The 16,557-nt window shown below is 41.7% G+C and overlaps 1 protein-coding gene across 2 annotated transcripts in view; it reads left to right on the top strand.

Annotated features, from left to right (window-relative positions):
- The first annotated feature begins 4,306 nt into the window (after positions 1–4,306).
- shisa8b (shisa family member 8b) overlaps positions 4,307–16,557 on the top strand; it is a 45,168-nt gene continuing 32,917 nt past the window's right edge. The window contains exons 1-2 of one of the 2 annotated variants that reach the window (XM_085169788.1): positions 4,307–4,814; positions 5,814–6,471. In XM_085169788.1, coding sequence (XP_085025914.1) covers positions 5,840–6,471 — 632 coding nt within the window. In that variant the 5' untranslated portion in view covers positions 4,307–4,814; positions 5,814–5,839. Of the gene's footprint in view, positions 4,815–5,806; positions 6,472–16,557 lie in introns of both variants that reach the window. The other variant, XM_085169787.1, reaches the window with a different exon arrangement.

The following is a 16,557-nucleotide window of genomic DNA, read 5'->3' as shown; positions in this document are numbered from 1 at the left end:
GAAGAATGAGGAGGTGCTCTAACTGATAATGAACATAACTACAGGTCTGGAAGTCCTAAAAGTCAGGTATAAAAGGAACGGTTTGGGGTCTAGAACACATTTTGTGTAAGTATAACAATATGTGATTTGTGACCCGGTTACACTTCCCGTGTTGTTGCTTCTTCTCATCTCTTCCCTACATGGAGCTTCAGCGCCAGTTCATTCATTTTTTTCTGTCCAAGTGATAAAAACTGACATCAAACAGTAAAGACAACACTAAAAAATGTGATCCAGAGAATGTTTGCCTTCAAAGTGGTGGATTTACAGTCAGTGTACAAACTACAGACAGCTATAGTAGAGATCAAAGGTATTGAAAGGAGGTTACTGCTGCAGCACTGTATACGTCTGTGTGACTGATTTCTCCTAGCGACTGTCAGCGATCTCAAACAAGCATTTTCCACACATTTTTCTCTGGTGACTAGTGGTTATCAATTGGTCTCTAGGTGTATGTGATTGGGGTATAGAATATTGTATAGTAGTATGGATGTGAATTAAGAGTAACACTTGTCAGTAGAGGCACATACAGCTAAAATGCAAATATTCATAGATTCTGGGAAGTCATCACATTAAATATTCAATACATCTGGGCAATGTTGCTGCATTAAATGAGAGACCTGCAGCCACTTTGCACATCTCTAAATGAACTTTAATTAAACAAGATAATTTAGTATTCAACAACAGCCCTACTGTGTTTTAACTGTATGACACACACACACACACACACACACACACACACACACACATTTTTATATTTCCATTCACTACTTAACAAACGCTAAGAGAGTTCTCATTTTGACCTCAATTTTCCTAAAAGGTTTTACGATAGTAGAAACACCAACTGTGATGCGAGCTGCTTTTGCACTTTTGCACTCGGGATGAAAATGCAGTTGGCACGTATAAGCTATAAACATCTGCAAAGTAGTGATTTTCTGTAACTATATATACATCACTCAGAGAGACATCTGAGCTGTGTTATCGGTGCATGTGTGAGTTCAGGGTGGTTATGGCCTTTGGGAAGAAACTGTTTTTGAGTCTGTGGGTTTTGTGCTGATGCACCTGTAGCGCTTCCCTGAGGGAAGCAGGCTGAACATGTTGAAACCAGGGTGGGAGCTGTCCTTGATGATGTTTGCTGCTCTGCTGAGGCAGCGGGAGGATTAAATGTCCATCAGCCGATGATCTTTTGTGCTGTCTTGACTACACTCTGAAGCCTCGCTCTATCCGCCGTAGTGCAGCTGCCGTACCATACCGTGATGCAATAAGTTAGCAGGCTCTCAATGGACGAGCAGTAGAAGGTTAGGAGCAGGTTGGAGTTCAGCTTGTACTTCCTGAGGACTCTCTGCCTCGTCTCCCTTTGAGATAAGTCCGACTACTGCAGTGTCATCAGCAAACTTGATGATGATATTGTTGTGGGTCGAACTGCAGTCGTGGGTGTAGAGAGAATACAGGAGGGGGCTCAGCACACAGCCCTGTGGGGAGCCGGTGCTCAGTGTGCGAGTCTTACAATCAGGGGCCGGTTTGTGAGAAAGTCCTTTATCCAGGCACATTTGGTTTGGGAAAACCCGAATGCTTTTGTCCACAGTCACATTTCCAATACAGAACTTGATATAGTCCAGTACTGATCCTGTGAAGGTTTCTGGTCCTGGTGTTCAAATATGTCCCAGTCTGTCTGTGTGAAGCAGTCCTGTAGTTTGGAGAGAGCATTTTCAGGCCAGGTTATTGTTTTGATCACTCTTTAAGATCAAAACAATAATGAATAACAATCCAAAAACACAAAACACTGGGACAGTACTGCCTTGTCAAAATTCACTATTTAGTGTAAAAGCGTGCCAGGATTATGCAGAAAGATTAAGGCGGCGCCAGCTGGTCAGCTGAGTGCATAGTCTGGTATTTTAAGTGTCACAGAGCTTTAACTTCACATAGTGATTGATAGTCATCCACAAAGTCTGATGTTATTTTTTGATTACTCATGTTGGGAATGTCTGTCATGAAGCAGCTGTGTGCAGGCAGGAAAGGGAACCAAAAGCAGACTTCACAGAGTCGGAAATGTAAACTCAAAAACATGTTTATTGTTGGCAGGGAAAACTACAACAAACTACACGGGGAAAATATGAACTAAACACACAGATAGGCACACAAAGAAACACAGCCATGGAAGAGGGACAACAAGCAGGGGTCAATAGAGGACTAAAATACATGACGGAGTAATCAGGAAACTGGAGACAGAAGGGAAACACAGCTGGTACTAATGACACAAACGAGATGGGGAACAGAGGCTGAACATAGGGCAGAACTGTCAAAATAAAACAGGAAACAAGAGACAATTAACAAAGATGCACACTAGACACAAAGACGTGGAAACATGACAGACCTAAGAAAGCTGGATCAAAGTAACCCAGAACCATGACAATGATATTCTGAGGATGATGCAAATTTGCAAACAGAGAAATAAAGAAATAATGCCAAATACAACACATTTGATAAGATCTCTTTATCATCAGTGTGAACATGAACAAACTGAACAGCAAATATAGCAAAAATGATTTAAATTAAAACTCATATATGCAAATTATTATTTAGTTCCTTTAAAAAAATGGTCACATGGTTCAATAAAGACTCCAGTTTGAAAAATGAAAAAGAAAATCTGACAATTATTTCATGGTTTGGGCTTTATGGGGTTAATTTATTACATTTTTATGACATAATAGAGGGATGAGAGAGTTTAACACAGTTCCAGTGCAGAGCATGAAACTGATGATGTTGCAGAGAGTTTATAGCCACTGCCAGTTTCCAACACTTGTCCCTGGTTGGGCTTTTACATCCCCAGCACACAAATTAAATTTTACAGTATTCAAAGGTTTTCTTTTCCATCCTGGTTCTCTTTTAAAGCTTCTTGCTTTAAAAGTTTGCTGCTCCCAGCTCGATGACCTGCAAATCACTGTCCCATCGGCGCTATAGTCCTATTCTCACATAACAGGCATCTGAGTTTGGCACCATCATGAGTCTGAAAATGATGAAGAAATGGACTTCATCCAGAAAAGAAAGTCCTTTCTAATCCTCCCCCCTCTCAGTCCTGCATCCTGTACCTGTCACCTCTCTGCTCTCTTGTTCTCAAAACTCTCACCTCTACACCCCCCACCCAACTCCTTACTCTAAAACCTTCTTTCGCTTCCTTTTCTCAGTGTTTCGCCTCTCATCTTCAGCCGGTCGTTTCCCCGCTCCGTATTCCACCTCTCCATTCCCCCTTTCCTTCCTTTCTCTCTCTTTCCTTTCTTTCTTTTCAATCAGCCTCCTCTCCACTGCCCTACATTGACTCTCTTCTTTTCATTCTCTCTCTCGCCCTCTCCCTCTGATATCCAGCACGCAATAGAGTGAGAATCGGAGGAAAATGAGGGAAGCATTGAGTCTGGAATGACAGGACATAAAGAAGGGGATTTTTGGGACAGGCGATTAGCGGGAAGCAAAACAAAAAGCCCCTTGTCAATCTGGCTTATAATTCCATTAAAATCTGTAAATGTGGTAGTTTACTTTGAGAAAAGCTCCTATAATTGGCCTCAGTGGAGGCATGTGAATATGTGTGTGAGTGCGCGTCAAAGCCATACATGCACAGTAAGTGCAAAGGTTTGAGACACATGAACCTTTACATATTTTTCTCATGCATGTGTCCATCAGAGCATATACGAGTGCATGTGCGTGTGCGTGCGTGCGTTTGTGTGTGTGTGTTAGTCTTCAGCGGTGTGTGCCAGTCTCGGCTCCCAGTTTCGGTATTTCCTGCGCAGGTTGGTACTGAAACACAGTACCAGTAGGCAAAGCTAGAGTTGGACCCTCCTGACTCCTGAATCTGACACAAACAGATGCTTACAAGACACACACGCACACACCTACATGCACACACTCGACACAGAAATCCACAAACAAGTGTGTTACCTAAGCCTGCGGCAGGAGAGGAGGGCGGGGAAGAGACATGACAAGACGGATAAGGGATAAGGATGGGGAGGCAGGGTGGGTGGACGACGAGGTGGGGCTTGTGTGTGTGTGTGTGTGTGTGTGGGGGGGTATGATAGGGGCCAAGATTTCAACATATAGTAAACACACACACACAAACATTTGAGTTTTTTTCCTCTCCTCTTCTTTATATTTTCCCCATCTTTCTCCCTCCAGTCCTTTTTCCCTCTGGGAATGATGAGAAATGCAGCTGGATATAGCGCCCCTCTGCCCCCCCCCCCCCCCCCGGGACCCCCCCCACCCCCCACACACACACACACACACACGCTCTCTCCTATCTCTCCTCTCTCACGTCTGGCACTGAGTGGAAGTAAACAGAGGAGGAGATCGCATTTGGTTCCTGAACTGTTTCAGGGCTCGGTGCAACCACCACACACACTCTTTTGATTTCTCTCTCACACATATGGACAAATACACACACACACACACACACAGCGCAAAGGGGATCTTGGCAGTAGAGGAGCCTAAAAGTCATTGACCGCCTTTGTCTGCACAGCGTTTGAAGAAGAGAAGAAGAGCAAGAGGTGATAGAGAGGACTGTAAAGAAGAGTGTAAAGACGGTCAAAGGAGTGCATCGCTTTGGGTTTGTTTAAGTCCTTCAATTAAATCAACGGCTGAAAATGGAGAACACGTGAGGGAAAGAGGAGCAAGGGTAAACTTGGGGCAAAAATGCTGCTGGCTAAAGTTTGTGGATATTTCTAGAGGGATTTCGTTTTTTTGCCCTTGAACTTTGAGGAAGAAACGCACAGGGTCGACGGAGGACTGCGAAGAAGGTGAGAACCCAGTCAATGATTTTCAAGCATGAAATGACTTGCCTATTTAGCTCTTTCAAAACTAAACAAAATTGAACTGTCACTTGCTTTTCTGCATTTTTTTTTATATTTTTGAGAAGTAAGTTGAAAAGTCACCTTAAACTGATTCTCCCAGCTGATTATCGAATAGAATAGAATAGAATAGCCCTTTATTGTCATTGTACATGTACAACAAAATTGTGAGTGCTCTACACCAACTGTGCTGGAATAAAATATTAAATAATAAGACAGCATGAGTAAATAACAAACATGAAAAATATTAATAATCACGAGGAATTTAGGAGGAAGAAACACAATAGAAGAACAGGTTGCAAAGTGCTTGAAAGTAGTATAATGCACTTGGTCTGAGTGGAGTCGGTGTGTGATTAGGACAGGATATTGCATGTTAACAGTGGCAATGGCCCAGGGAAAGATGCTGTTTGTGAGTCTGCAGGTGTGGAACCTGATTGACCTGAGGCGACATCCGGAGTGGCAGCAGGTCAAACAGGTGGTGAGTGGGGTGCAAGGGGTCACCTGTGATGGCCCGGGTTTTACTGAGACAGGACGATCTGGTGATGGGCTCAAGTGATAGCAGAGGGCAGCCAATGGTTTTTTGGGGGGTAGTGTTAATTAGCCTTTGCGTAGCCTTCCTGCTGTGGCCCCTGCATACCAAACACCCAGGGAGTAGGAGAGAGCAGCGAGTGTGTATCACATCGCATTTTATGACAAATGTCTCCGATAGTGACCTATTTAAAAATGTACTCTGCCCTCTTTTCATTATTGATTTCATAAATGTGTCAGATCAATAGATAAGTCATGTGTTTTAACAGGAACATGCTTTGAGATACTTCTGGGAATTTTTTTTAGACTGTGGGGATTTTTTGGTTTGCTTTTCTCAGTAAAACTACTTTTACCTTATTTGATGTCTGTGCTGTTTCTCTGTTGCTAACACTCTGCTTCCCTCCTGTTCAAAGCCTGTAGGTGGGACGTTGGGTTCTCCAGGAAACATGGCAGCCACCAACCCTTTCTCCTGCCCCTTTTTTCTCTCCTTCCTCTTTTTATTCTCTGTTATCCGGCCAGCCTTCACCCAGGGTCCATCAGTTACAGCTGTGGGAGTAACTGAGGATTCACCTACCACATTAACTAACCAGACAACTACCAGCTATACAGAGACCACCCAAAACACTCCTCCAGAGACAGGACTTTCCACTCCCAACAGTGGTGGAGATACAGATGATGAGGATCTCCCTCCTGTGGGTGGGACACGTTGCCAGGGTTACTATGATGTCATGGGTCAGTGGGACCCACCTTTCAACTGTAACGCCGGTGTCTTCCTGTACTGCTGCGGTACCTGCTTCTACCGTTTCTGCTGCCAGTTCCGTCAGCAGCGCTTGGACCAGAGCATCTGCTCCAACTATGACACTCCCATCTGGGCAAACACTGGCAAACCAGTTGCCACCATTACTGAGGGACAGGGAGACCTGGACCGGGACCGCACGCAACTTATCGTGTACATCATCTGTGGGGTGGTGGCCATCATGGTACTGGTGGGCATCTTTACTAAACTGGGCCTGGAGAAGAGCCGTGGGGGAAGCGGAGGAGGAGTAGGAGGGGCAGCACAGGCCGACCTCAGCTCCAGGTGAAGAAGCGTGTGTGTGTGTGTGTGTGAGAGAGAGATGCACGGGTTTTCAAATTTCTAGAAAATGCAACTTTATCCCCTAATTAAAACATACGACAAAATACATGTTTATTCTTTATCGATGGGTCTTTTTTTCTTGTTCTATATGAATATAGATCGTTTGTTGTATTGGAGTAAGCCCAACCACAGACACAGGAGAGGTACTCCTCTCCTTTGGCACTCTGTGCACACCAGCAGGTTAATAACCAAGCAGTAGTCATGAGGGAAAAGGAGGAGGAAGATTATTCGTGAGGATTCATTTTTCCAGCTTACAGAGGTTATTGTTAGATTGCTAATAAATGAAGACAATGTTCCCAGCCCTTATACTTTATACCTAAAAATCCTCTCAAAACACAGACGCATGCAAAAACCATTCTGAAATACAAAACAGTTACAGTCAAGGGTTAACAAAGGCACATTTTGAATATAAGCATTTTTGAATTTAAATGTACATTTGAGCAGGTCACTTCCTCAGACAAATGACACAAACATCCTGAAATTAATAAATGCTGCTTATTTATGGGTTTGCTCTGGCTTACCTTAGCATATTGAGCAGAAAACTCAAAATAGACTAAATGCAGATTTGCATTTATTTATTTCGCAGATTGTTAATTCCAAGATAGCATTTTGTGTCTCCGTGTCAGACTTTGAATTTTTTACTGGAGGCCTTATAATATGTGAATGTGCTCAAATTAATTTTCAAACCCTGGCAGACATGAATGTTAAATACATAATATTAAGTTGTCCAAAATTTTCCACTTGTGGCAATGATGGCAATAATGTATAGGTCAAATGAATAAGGCCCCCATCACACAGACCTTTGAGACTGGTCTGTGACCCCCTGGTAATTACTGGTCTCCAGGCAAAAATATTGGACTCCCCAATTGCTTTGGTTGCTATCAAATTGTTATGGTCACCTGTACTTTGCATGGAACATGTCTGTCTGCAAACACTAGCCAGGTATTCTTCAAGCAGCATAAAACTGAAAAGTGCAACGAAAATCTGCCTTTAAAGGAAACATTGGGATATCTATTAGTATAATACCCCTTTGCCACTGATTTCATCTACAGCATTTAACCATTGGTTGCATAATGCCCAATATGGTGGACGTGAGTCAAGCAATGTGTGTATCACATGATGCGCAAAATCGCTATACTAGGCTAGGCGCTGCTGAAGAAAGTCCATCTGACCATTTGAAACTGAGTCTGACTTATTTATTAGGAGAGTAATATTAGCTATTTGGCAATTTACTGGTATCAACATATATAATGTTATGATGAAAAATGAAAATTTAAAAGTAAAGAAATGGAGAAATGCCCTCCAACTACAAACTTGGGTCATCTGTCCACCAGAGGGCAACTTCCCCACAAGCATCACAACCAGCTGATCTGAGCAGAGTCAGGCAGAGGGTAAGAGAGTAGATAAACAGAACAAATGCACTTGATAAAATTTAAGAAAATGTGTTCATCTTTTTTTTTAAGTAACTAAATACTGTATTTTTAAATCACCAAATATTTTTCCTCAAACATCCAATAGACGATGTAGTCTGAAAAGTTATAATGAGTATGGCATGGGAAATATCTGCACATGAATGAAGATCACTTGCAAATATTACCAAAGCTTAATGACATAAGCGAACATCAACAAAAGTTCCCAAAGAACATTTTAACATTCGTTAACTCATCAGTTTTGAATCTGAATCTACTTAATGACGCATCTCATTATTTAAATGATTACATTTTGTGCAGTAAAAGCACTTTTTATTTCTTGGTTTTTAGAGATGCTGATGTATGATCCTACCGAGGTTTACAGGGATGTGTTTAGATTAGAATTGGCACTGAATGGGGCCTCCATGGATGGCACTACTGAAAATGACAGTTCTCCTGAAAGAGAATAGCACAGGAAGACGCTTGCAATTGCAGAAATACAATGTCAGTATTATTTGAGAGGTGAAATAGCGTAAACAACATCACAACAACACAAAATGGGCACATACAGTGTTAAGCTTTGAGGCAACCACCAATGGGAGTGAAGCGAATTGTTGATTGGCATAACTGGGGGTTGGTAAACGAACATGAGGGTGGAATGTCAAAAATAGTGACCAGCTGTCAGCTACAAAGTAATGTGCTGTGAGCAAATTGCTTTATATGTGGGTGAGGCTTAATTTTCAGTTTAAAGTCAGCTATGGATGTGAACTAGTTTATTTTCACCTGTGTTAACTAAGCTTTGAGCTAGTGCTTCATCAGTGTACACACCTAAAACTTTACATATTTATTCTTGTTTATTCTCTTGTCTATTCTTAGGGTTCATTTATTTGTTTCTTTTTCAGTTTTTCTTTTACACTTCAGCTCTTTGCGTACTGTTTGCTTTTCTTGTAAGCATGAAACAGAGAAAATCAACCAACTTTCTAGTTTTTGAGGGGTTTCTTTTTTGCAGCTAAGCACTTTTAACTTTGTGCGTCTGTGTTAGAATGTCTCATGTGTACAAATGTGTCAGGGTTTTAGAAAGAGCACATGAAGTCACATTTTACACTGTGAATATGATGCTTTTAAACTGAGTTACTGAAACACAACTTAGAGTTTTAGCCTTTCTCCTGATACAAATGCAATCGTGCATACACTCCAGCTGCAGTATAGAGTTAAATACATGGTTCAAAGTTCAGTCTATTCGCCTCAGGAAATCATTACAGCGCAGCATGGGCTCACATCTCTCTGCTTTCATCCTGAACCAACTCTCTAGCTGCCTCTTCTCATTCTTTTCTCCATAGAGTTTGTTCTTCTTATCTCTCCAGGCTTATTGTTTTTGATCTCATTTTCTTGCTTGAAAATCTGTTTCATCACACGCTATTTGTCCCTCTCATCCTGAATTTCTTCACCACAAATCACTTTGTTTTGGTTTGTAAGAGTCCTCTCCTTCAGCCTTCTTCCACATCTCCTCTATTCCTTCTTTACCAGGTCAAATGTCCTTCTATCAACCTCTCTTGCTTTTTATCCCCCCTTTCACTCGAAAGGATAAGAAGTGAAACCAGCAGCTACTTTCAGTCACTCTGATCTTCATGCATTCCTCCCCCCTTTTCCATTTCACTTTGCAAACATCCCATCTCTCCCACATAATTTTTCTCACTTGAATTTTAATTGAGAAGCTAAACGTGAGGACAGCTGCACTGGTGCCACCAAAACCTCCATTGACCATCAGTCGTCTTTGTGTGTCTCCAATTAACTCAAACTGCAAAACTCATTCTGCAGATACCGAACCACTAGGATTAACGTTTTCTGCAGGGTAGCACCTAAACTGAAATAGAAACACTGTGGCTGCATAAACATCCTCCCTCCGTGAGCCCATCTTGACAGATTACTGCTCCCCTTTGAGATTAAACAAATTTCACTGAGATTACAGCTTTACCGTTTTTGGGTTGCTCTGCCTGCTTGCTTGTTTAGTTATTAGCCTGCTGACATAAATCCCTGGTATAAAAGTGTACGTGCAATCCAGGACTTCATATACAGCGCACACACTTCATGAGGTGAGATGCACAAATTCTGCATGCGCTTTAGAGACGGATGTTAGAGCGGCCAACCACGAAGCAGGACTTTTGCAATCTGCACGTGTGCTGTTGCAGCTCTCAAACTCGTGCTGTGCACCTGCTTCCCACCACAGGTTTCTCTTTCTCTTAACATCCTGCAAGCAGAGGGTGATTAGCGGGCTAAAATCCTAACAGTTTTCCCAAATCAGCTTTGAAAGTTAAAATCCAGAGTGATCCTCCTCGCAAACTTCCTTCCCCTCTCCTTCCATGCACACACACACTAAAACCACATTTTGAGTTTGAAAAATGCCTTCAAACTTGTGGGGACCGGGATTTTGTCCCCGTAGCATCGTAAACTTCCAATTTCTGGTCACCACAAAGATATATAAACAAGGACATACACACACACCTTCTAATACCCCTCGACTCGTTCCAGCCGCACAAGGTTCGGGGTATTTGCAAGCCGCACTAATCCCCAGCCAACAATGGAGAGCGCCTTAGGTCACGCGTGTCGTGTTTAATGAAAGGCTTCAACTGGAGCGGGGCCGGTTGTACACCGTAAACAAACACAAATGACCTTCATGATTTTACGTGTACACGCACACACACACTCACACTCGTCTTGATTTATAGTTCAATTAACAACAAGAATAATAGCGGTGGCATTTGGGTTACATGTGCATGGGTCAGATCACCACAGTGAGAGGTCAGAACAGCCATGAGGCGAGATGTGTTGCAACATAGCGTCCAGCTAGCAAAGTGGGAGAAACCTGGAAACAACATGGTGGAGGTCACATGGTTGGGATGGAGGGCTGTGTTTTTGTGCAAGTAAGTACATTAATGAGTGTGTGTGACACAGCGCTCCAGGTGCTCTCAGAGAAGAGACGAAAAGATTGGGTGGATAGAAAAAGCCTCGCCTTCCGAAATCTATTTATATTTTACTAATTTCTAGCAGCTAGCGTGTTTTGAAGACAAGACAGCTGTGACCACTGTTAATTAATCTATGTGTCAAGGCACAACAATACTGACAGGAATTTTTAATTTAACGTATGAGTGACTCTTTGTTGCCAAAGTGATTATAAAATATTCATTTAGTCTTAAATAATAGCGGTGGCCAAAAATGCTAGTTTCGTGATGTCTCTCTGGCGTCATTGATCAGAGATAATGTGTCAAATACAGCACTGCACCTACTCTTGTCCCCAACACACTGCCAAGACTGAAACAATCAGGGGAACAGTCACAAGATACACAGAGTTGTTCATTTAAAGATCCATTCATCAGAGACCCATTTATTCATTCATGTATTTTTGAACTGCTTGTCCAGTTCAGGGTCACAGGGACTGGAACCTTGCCCATCTGACTTCAGGCAAGCGGCTGCGTACACCCTGGACAGACTGCCGCTGCAGGGCTAATACAGAGTGACTGACAGCCATTCATGCTCTCATTCACAATTGTGACCAGTTTATAATCGCTGATTAATGCTTTTCAATATATTTTTTATTGATTTTATAATTGAGCAGCATACAACAATCACCTTCAAAAGAACACAATAGAAGGTGGACGGCACGTCAACAAGGTGGTAATACAGCATACAAAAATTGTAAGACAGAGTACATTTCACTTAAGTTTATCCATCAGGCTAATGACTGGTTGCCAAATCTTATAAAACACACTCTCTCGGTTAGACAAGGTAAACCTGATTTTCTCCAGATGGAGTACACTTCCAAATTGTCTCAACCACATTTCGAAGGTAGGAGGTTTATCAGACTTCCAGCTAAGAAGTATCAACTTTCTAGCCACAAGAGTAGTCATTGACACAACCTGCGTCTCTGTCTTGTCCCTTGCCCAACCTGGTTCAGACACCCCGAATAATGCTGCAAAGGGGGTACATGGGACCTCCCTGCCAATGGCTTTGGTCAGAAAATCAAACAAATGATTCCAAAAAAGCTGTAGTTTTTGGCATTGAAAGAAAAGGTGAGATAAAGTTCCTCGACCACTTGAACACTTAACACAGAGGGCTGAAACGTTCTTATATATTTTTTCCACTTTAGTGGGAGAAAAATGCAACCTATACACAACCTTAAATTGGATCAGACAATGTCTAGCATTTATAGAACTACAATATATATTCTTAATGCACTCTTGCCAAAGATCATCAGTAACATCCACCCCCAGTTCTTCCTGCCACTGCTCCCTAAAAGTATCAGATGAAGGACTGTATATATCTAGTAAGGCCCTGTAAAAGCGAGACACAGCACCTCTAGTGTAGGGCTCAACTGACATGAAGCTGTCAAGCACTGAGTTTTGAGGAATCAAATTGTATTGTGGAATAGATGCTTTGATGAAATGTCTTAACTGTAAAAATCTGAAAAAATGTGAATTAGGAAGATTAAATTTCACCCTCAATTGCTGAAAAGATGGAAAATGTCCATCAATGTAAATATCTTTGAGAGAACAAATCCCTCTTCCCTGCCATGTCACAAATGTGATGTCCTCCAGCCCAGGCCTGAAGGCATGATTGTTACATATTGGAGCATCCAAATACATTTTAGGAGCCTTTACTGTGCCCAATAGTTGGTTCCAGACCTTAATTGAATTTTGAATCACAGGATTTCTGCCATATAGTGTATTCATCACTTTTATCGGGCTATTGAGCAGGGCTGGAAGACAAGTTTGTCTACAAGACAGGTGTTCCATCATCAACCATGAAGGTTGTCCTTCCAAATCAGCACCTGGAGTACACCTTCGCCAAAATGAAAAAATATTTAAGTGTGCAGCCATATAATATAATCGCTGATTAATGCTAACACATGTGCGTGAACAGAGGCAGTACTCAGAGTGAACCCATGTGGGGACAATTGTGCCCCTAAAAGATTGAAAACTTTTTCTGGTGGAGAAACCTCAAACAAAAACCCTTCCTACATCAAAGGACGCTTCTGTTGGAATTCTTTTTCACAACATTATCCTTTCTGTTCTTGAGGTTTCCATCCAGCATCAAAGCTACATCTTTGACTGCTCTGGCATGTCATCTTTATCCGGTGTGTTTTTAAGCCAGCTGCTTTTTTAGTCCTTGCATTACATAACGAAGGACGCCATTGCTTAAATGGTTTGACTGCTCTGCCCTGTATTAATGTCCACAAATAAGTGATACTCAATATAGCATGGGCATATATATGGGTCCATCACCACTCACACAAAGCACATAGAATCACTTTTCTATTAACCCTTTCTCTCGCTTCCAAATAGAAAATATTGGGTCACATTTTGTAGCTCAAGGACACTAGTGACACGTTGATGTAAACTTTTTAAAAATAAAATGTACAGTGGCCCTGAGAGGTCAAACACACGATCTGAGAAAACAGGAAATGCAAAAAGCAGAGAGAAGAAAAACGGAATTTAAAAAAGAAGCAAACAAAAGAAAAAAACTACGCAACGGAAGTGATTTAGGGGACGACTCGCCTCCTATTACCAGTTTCAATTCCCTTTTCATATAAATTAATATATTTTTATTAATATGTAAGTATACATATTTGTTACTAATGTCAGACTGAGTTTCTGTTATTATTGTGACCAACCTGCAGTACTTCAACAGGGGGCTCCAGCTCTAGCTACATGTTCACTATTCAATACTTCTGTTAAATCATGTTATTAACTCACTAAATTACTTCTGCTGTAATTTGTGTGGTTTTGCAGTATTTTTTTCTATTTGCTAGTGTTTTTTTAAGTTACAGTGTGTTTGACCTCTTAGGTCAAGCAGAGGAGCGAGAGAAGAGCTGTACCTCAAGCTATTTTAAAGCCTTGAGATAAGCATTTTGGACACTTCTTTGTTGTTGTTGTTGTTTTTTGGTTTTTAAGCCAGATGTCATAAGGGAGGTGAAGATGTTACTGATAAACTGCTAACTGTAGACTGTGATTGACAAGTTGGTACCTCAGGAACATGCAAAATACCCACACCTTAAAGCATGCCCTGCTTTATCATGGATTCAACTCTAAATGGGATAAAAGTGTACAAAATGAACATTAAGGCATATTAATGAGGACTTGAAATTAGCAATTGAGAACATCTGCTCATCACAAATGTTTTTAATAAGATCCTACAATGAGAGAGAACTCTCTCTGCTCTTTTTACAACCAGAGTTATTGCTCTCTGCTGGCCATTACAAAGAACGCACGTACCTCATGATTTCACTTTTCAGACCCAGAAGTTGCTCCTTATCTTTTATTTGAAATATTTTGGATTAGCAGAAGAAAAGGATGGATGGACAAAAGAGGGGGATGAGATGTGTCTCATACTTTTTAACTGTTTGCCTACTGGTGGTGGTCAGAGGGCCCGGTGGCGCCTGTGTCCGGCAGCCTCGCCTCTGTCAGTGCGCCCCAGGGCAGCTGTGGCTACAATGTAGCTTACCATCGCCAGTGTGTGAATGTGAGTGTGAATGGGTGAATGACTAAATGTAGTGTAAAGCGCTTTGGGGTCCTTAAGGACTAGAAAAGCGCTATACAAATGCAGGCCATTTACCATTTAACTCAATCCAATCAATAGATATTGGCATTTGAAAGTTCCAAACCAAGGAGCATCAGACAGTCTGCATCCACAATGCTGTGCACACCTGAACCAGACCAAACTTGAGGAGATGCCCTTGATTATTAACAGCTCAGCATTAATCCCGGTGAACTGAGAGGTCTCACCAGTGAGAATTTCACATAACTGGACAGAGAAGGGCCAACGAAAAAGATCAAGGATGAACAGAGTCTTAAGGTCATCAGAGTACAACAACCACACCAAATGAAGTTAAATCCCCACTGTGTGGCGTTCTCTTTGCTCTGTGGCTCAGAGTAATGGGAGGTGACAGACAGCGACCTCAACAAACTTTCAACCTTTCACACCAAAAGCCTTTGGAGAATCCTGGCCATCGTTTGGCTGAAAGCGATCTCTAACAGAGCCCTGCTAACCCAGTGTTATAAATAACTCCATCACAAAGACGGCTCTACGCTCAATGGTCAAAAGACACAAGAGAGTGACCCAACAGTACTTTAGCTCACATTTTTGGGCTCCAAATCAAGAAACTAGTAATAACGTTACAGCTATCTGCAGTTTTATAATGTAAATAACAATTTAAACAAGCTTGTCCTCTGAGGGGCTCAACGATATAAGGGATCTCTTTCTTAATTAGCTTTTAATAAAAGGATCTTGATTGGATTCTCTGGAACTGATACTGGAGGTGCTTAATCTGTGAAGGAAAAGCACCCTGAAACCTGCATTCATGAACAGCATCATGGTTCACAGCTTAACAGGTATACTAGAAAAGATAGATGTGAAGTTATCCCTGCAGCCTGCCCCGTACACGGACTGCAGACAGGAAGCAAGTGAAGCCACTACAAGCTGTAAATATCTACTACTACTAAGTTTCCTCCGCTCTCTCCTACACTTCCATAACCCCACCTTCCAAAATTTCTCCTACTTTTTCAGTACCTCCAGGGTTGAGCTGTCACTCTCTATCACCTGTCACCACTGTTTGCGTGAGCATGTCTGCATGCATGCATACTTGCAAACAAATGCGATAAAGTGTGCATATGCATGTGCCTGCGTCATCACTCGTCGCAGTTCCTCCCCAAGTGAAAGAACATATAAGCTGACAGATTCCTGGCTCCATCAGAAGTGACAATTTTCACCCTGCAGCTACTTTACCTTCCTCTCTCCTCCTCCTCCTCACCGCTGCCGGGTTTCACTGGGCCCACACGCACTTAAATGTGGGTCAACGCACACTGACTTAAGGGTTTGGCACTGTGTTGTTTCTGTGTTTGTGGTCGCCCCCCCTTTTTTTGAGTAAAGGTGCTGGGAATTGAAAATATCAAAGATAGCCATCCTTACATCTCTCATGTCTGGAACAAGACATTTCAAAAAATATTGAGTCGTAACAATGAGAGTTTTGTCTGTTTGTCTGTTAAAGTTTTATTTTATTACATTTGGATCATTTTTTGAAAAATTTGAACTGAAAAGGGTTATGAAGCAGAAATGCTGTCTGTCCATTAGTAAGACTTCCACAGGTTTAATGTTGATAAAGGAACATGTTGAATTTCCTAAATTGAAAGGTGTTCTTGTCCTTATGCATAAGTTGACTGACAGGTAACAGGCCAAAAAGGAGAAGCAGTCAAAAACAATACTGCATGAAGTGTGCTTATCTAGACACTGGCACAGCTTCTTGTAAGTTTTCCTTTGCTTGTTGTTGTTATACTTCAACTTCAATTTCAATAAAATTTGTTACGCCGCGTAAAATGCAACTAAAAATAGAAAGCAATGATATCCAAATCACATAATCTCATATTTTATTCACAATAGAACAGAAAAAGTATCAATGTCATGAAAAATATTGCAACAGGTCAGTAACATGATTGGGTATAAAACAATATCTTAGACAGGCAGCGTGTCAAAGAAAAAACTTACAAACACTCCCACAGTTTGCAGTGCCATCCACTAGGACTGAGGCAAAGTGGAAAGCTGCTCTGTGGTCAGACAAATCGGAATTTGA

The sequence above is a fragment of the Neolamprologus multifasciatus genome, chromosome 8 (assembly GCF_963576455.1).
Source record: "Neolamprologus multifasciatus chromosome 8, fNeoMul1.2, whole genome shotgun sequence".
NCBI classification, from domain to species: Eukaryota; Metazoa; Chordata; class Actinopteri; order Cichliformes; family Cichlidae; genus Neolamprologus; species Neolamprologus multifasciatus.
The sequence above is the reverse complement of the archived record's forward strand: the minus strand, read 5'-3'. Positions and strand labels throughout refer to the sequence as shown.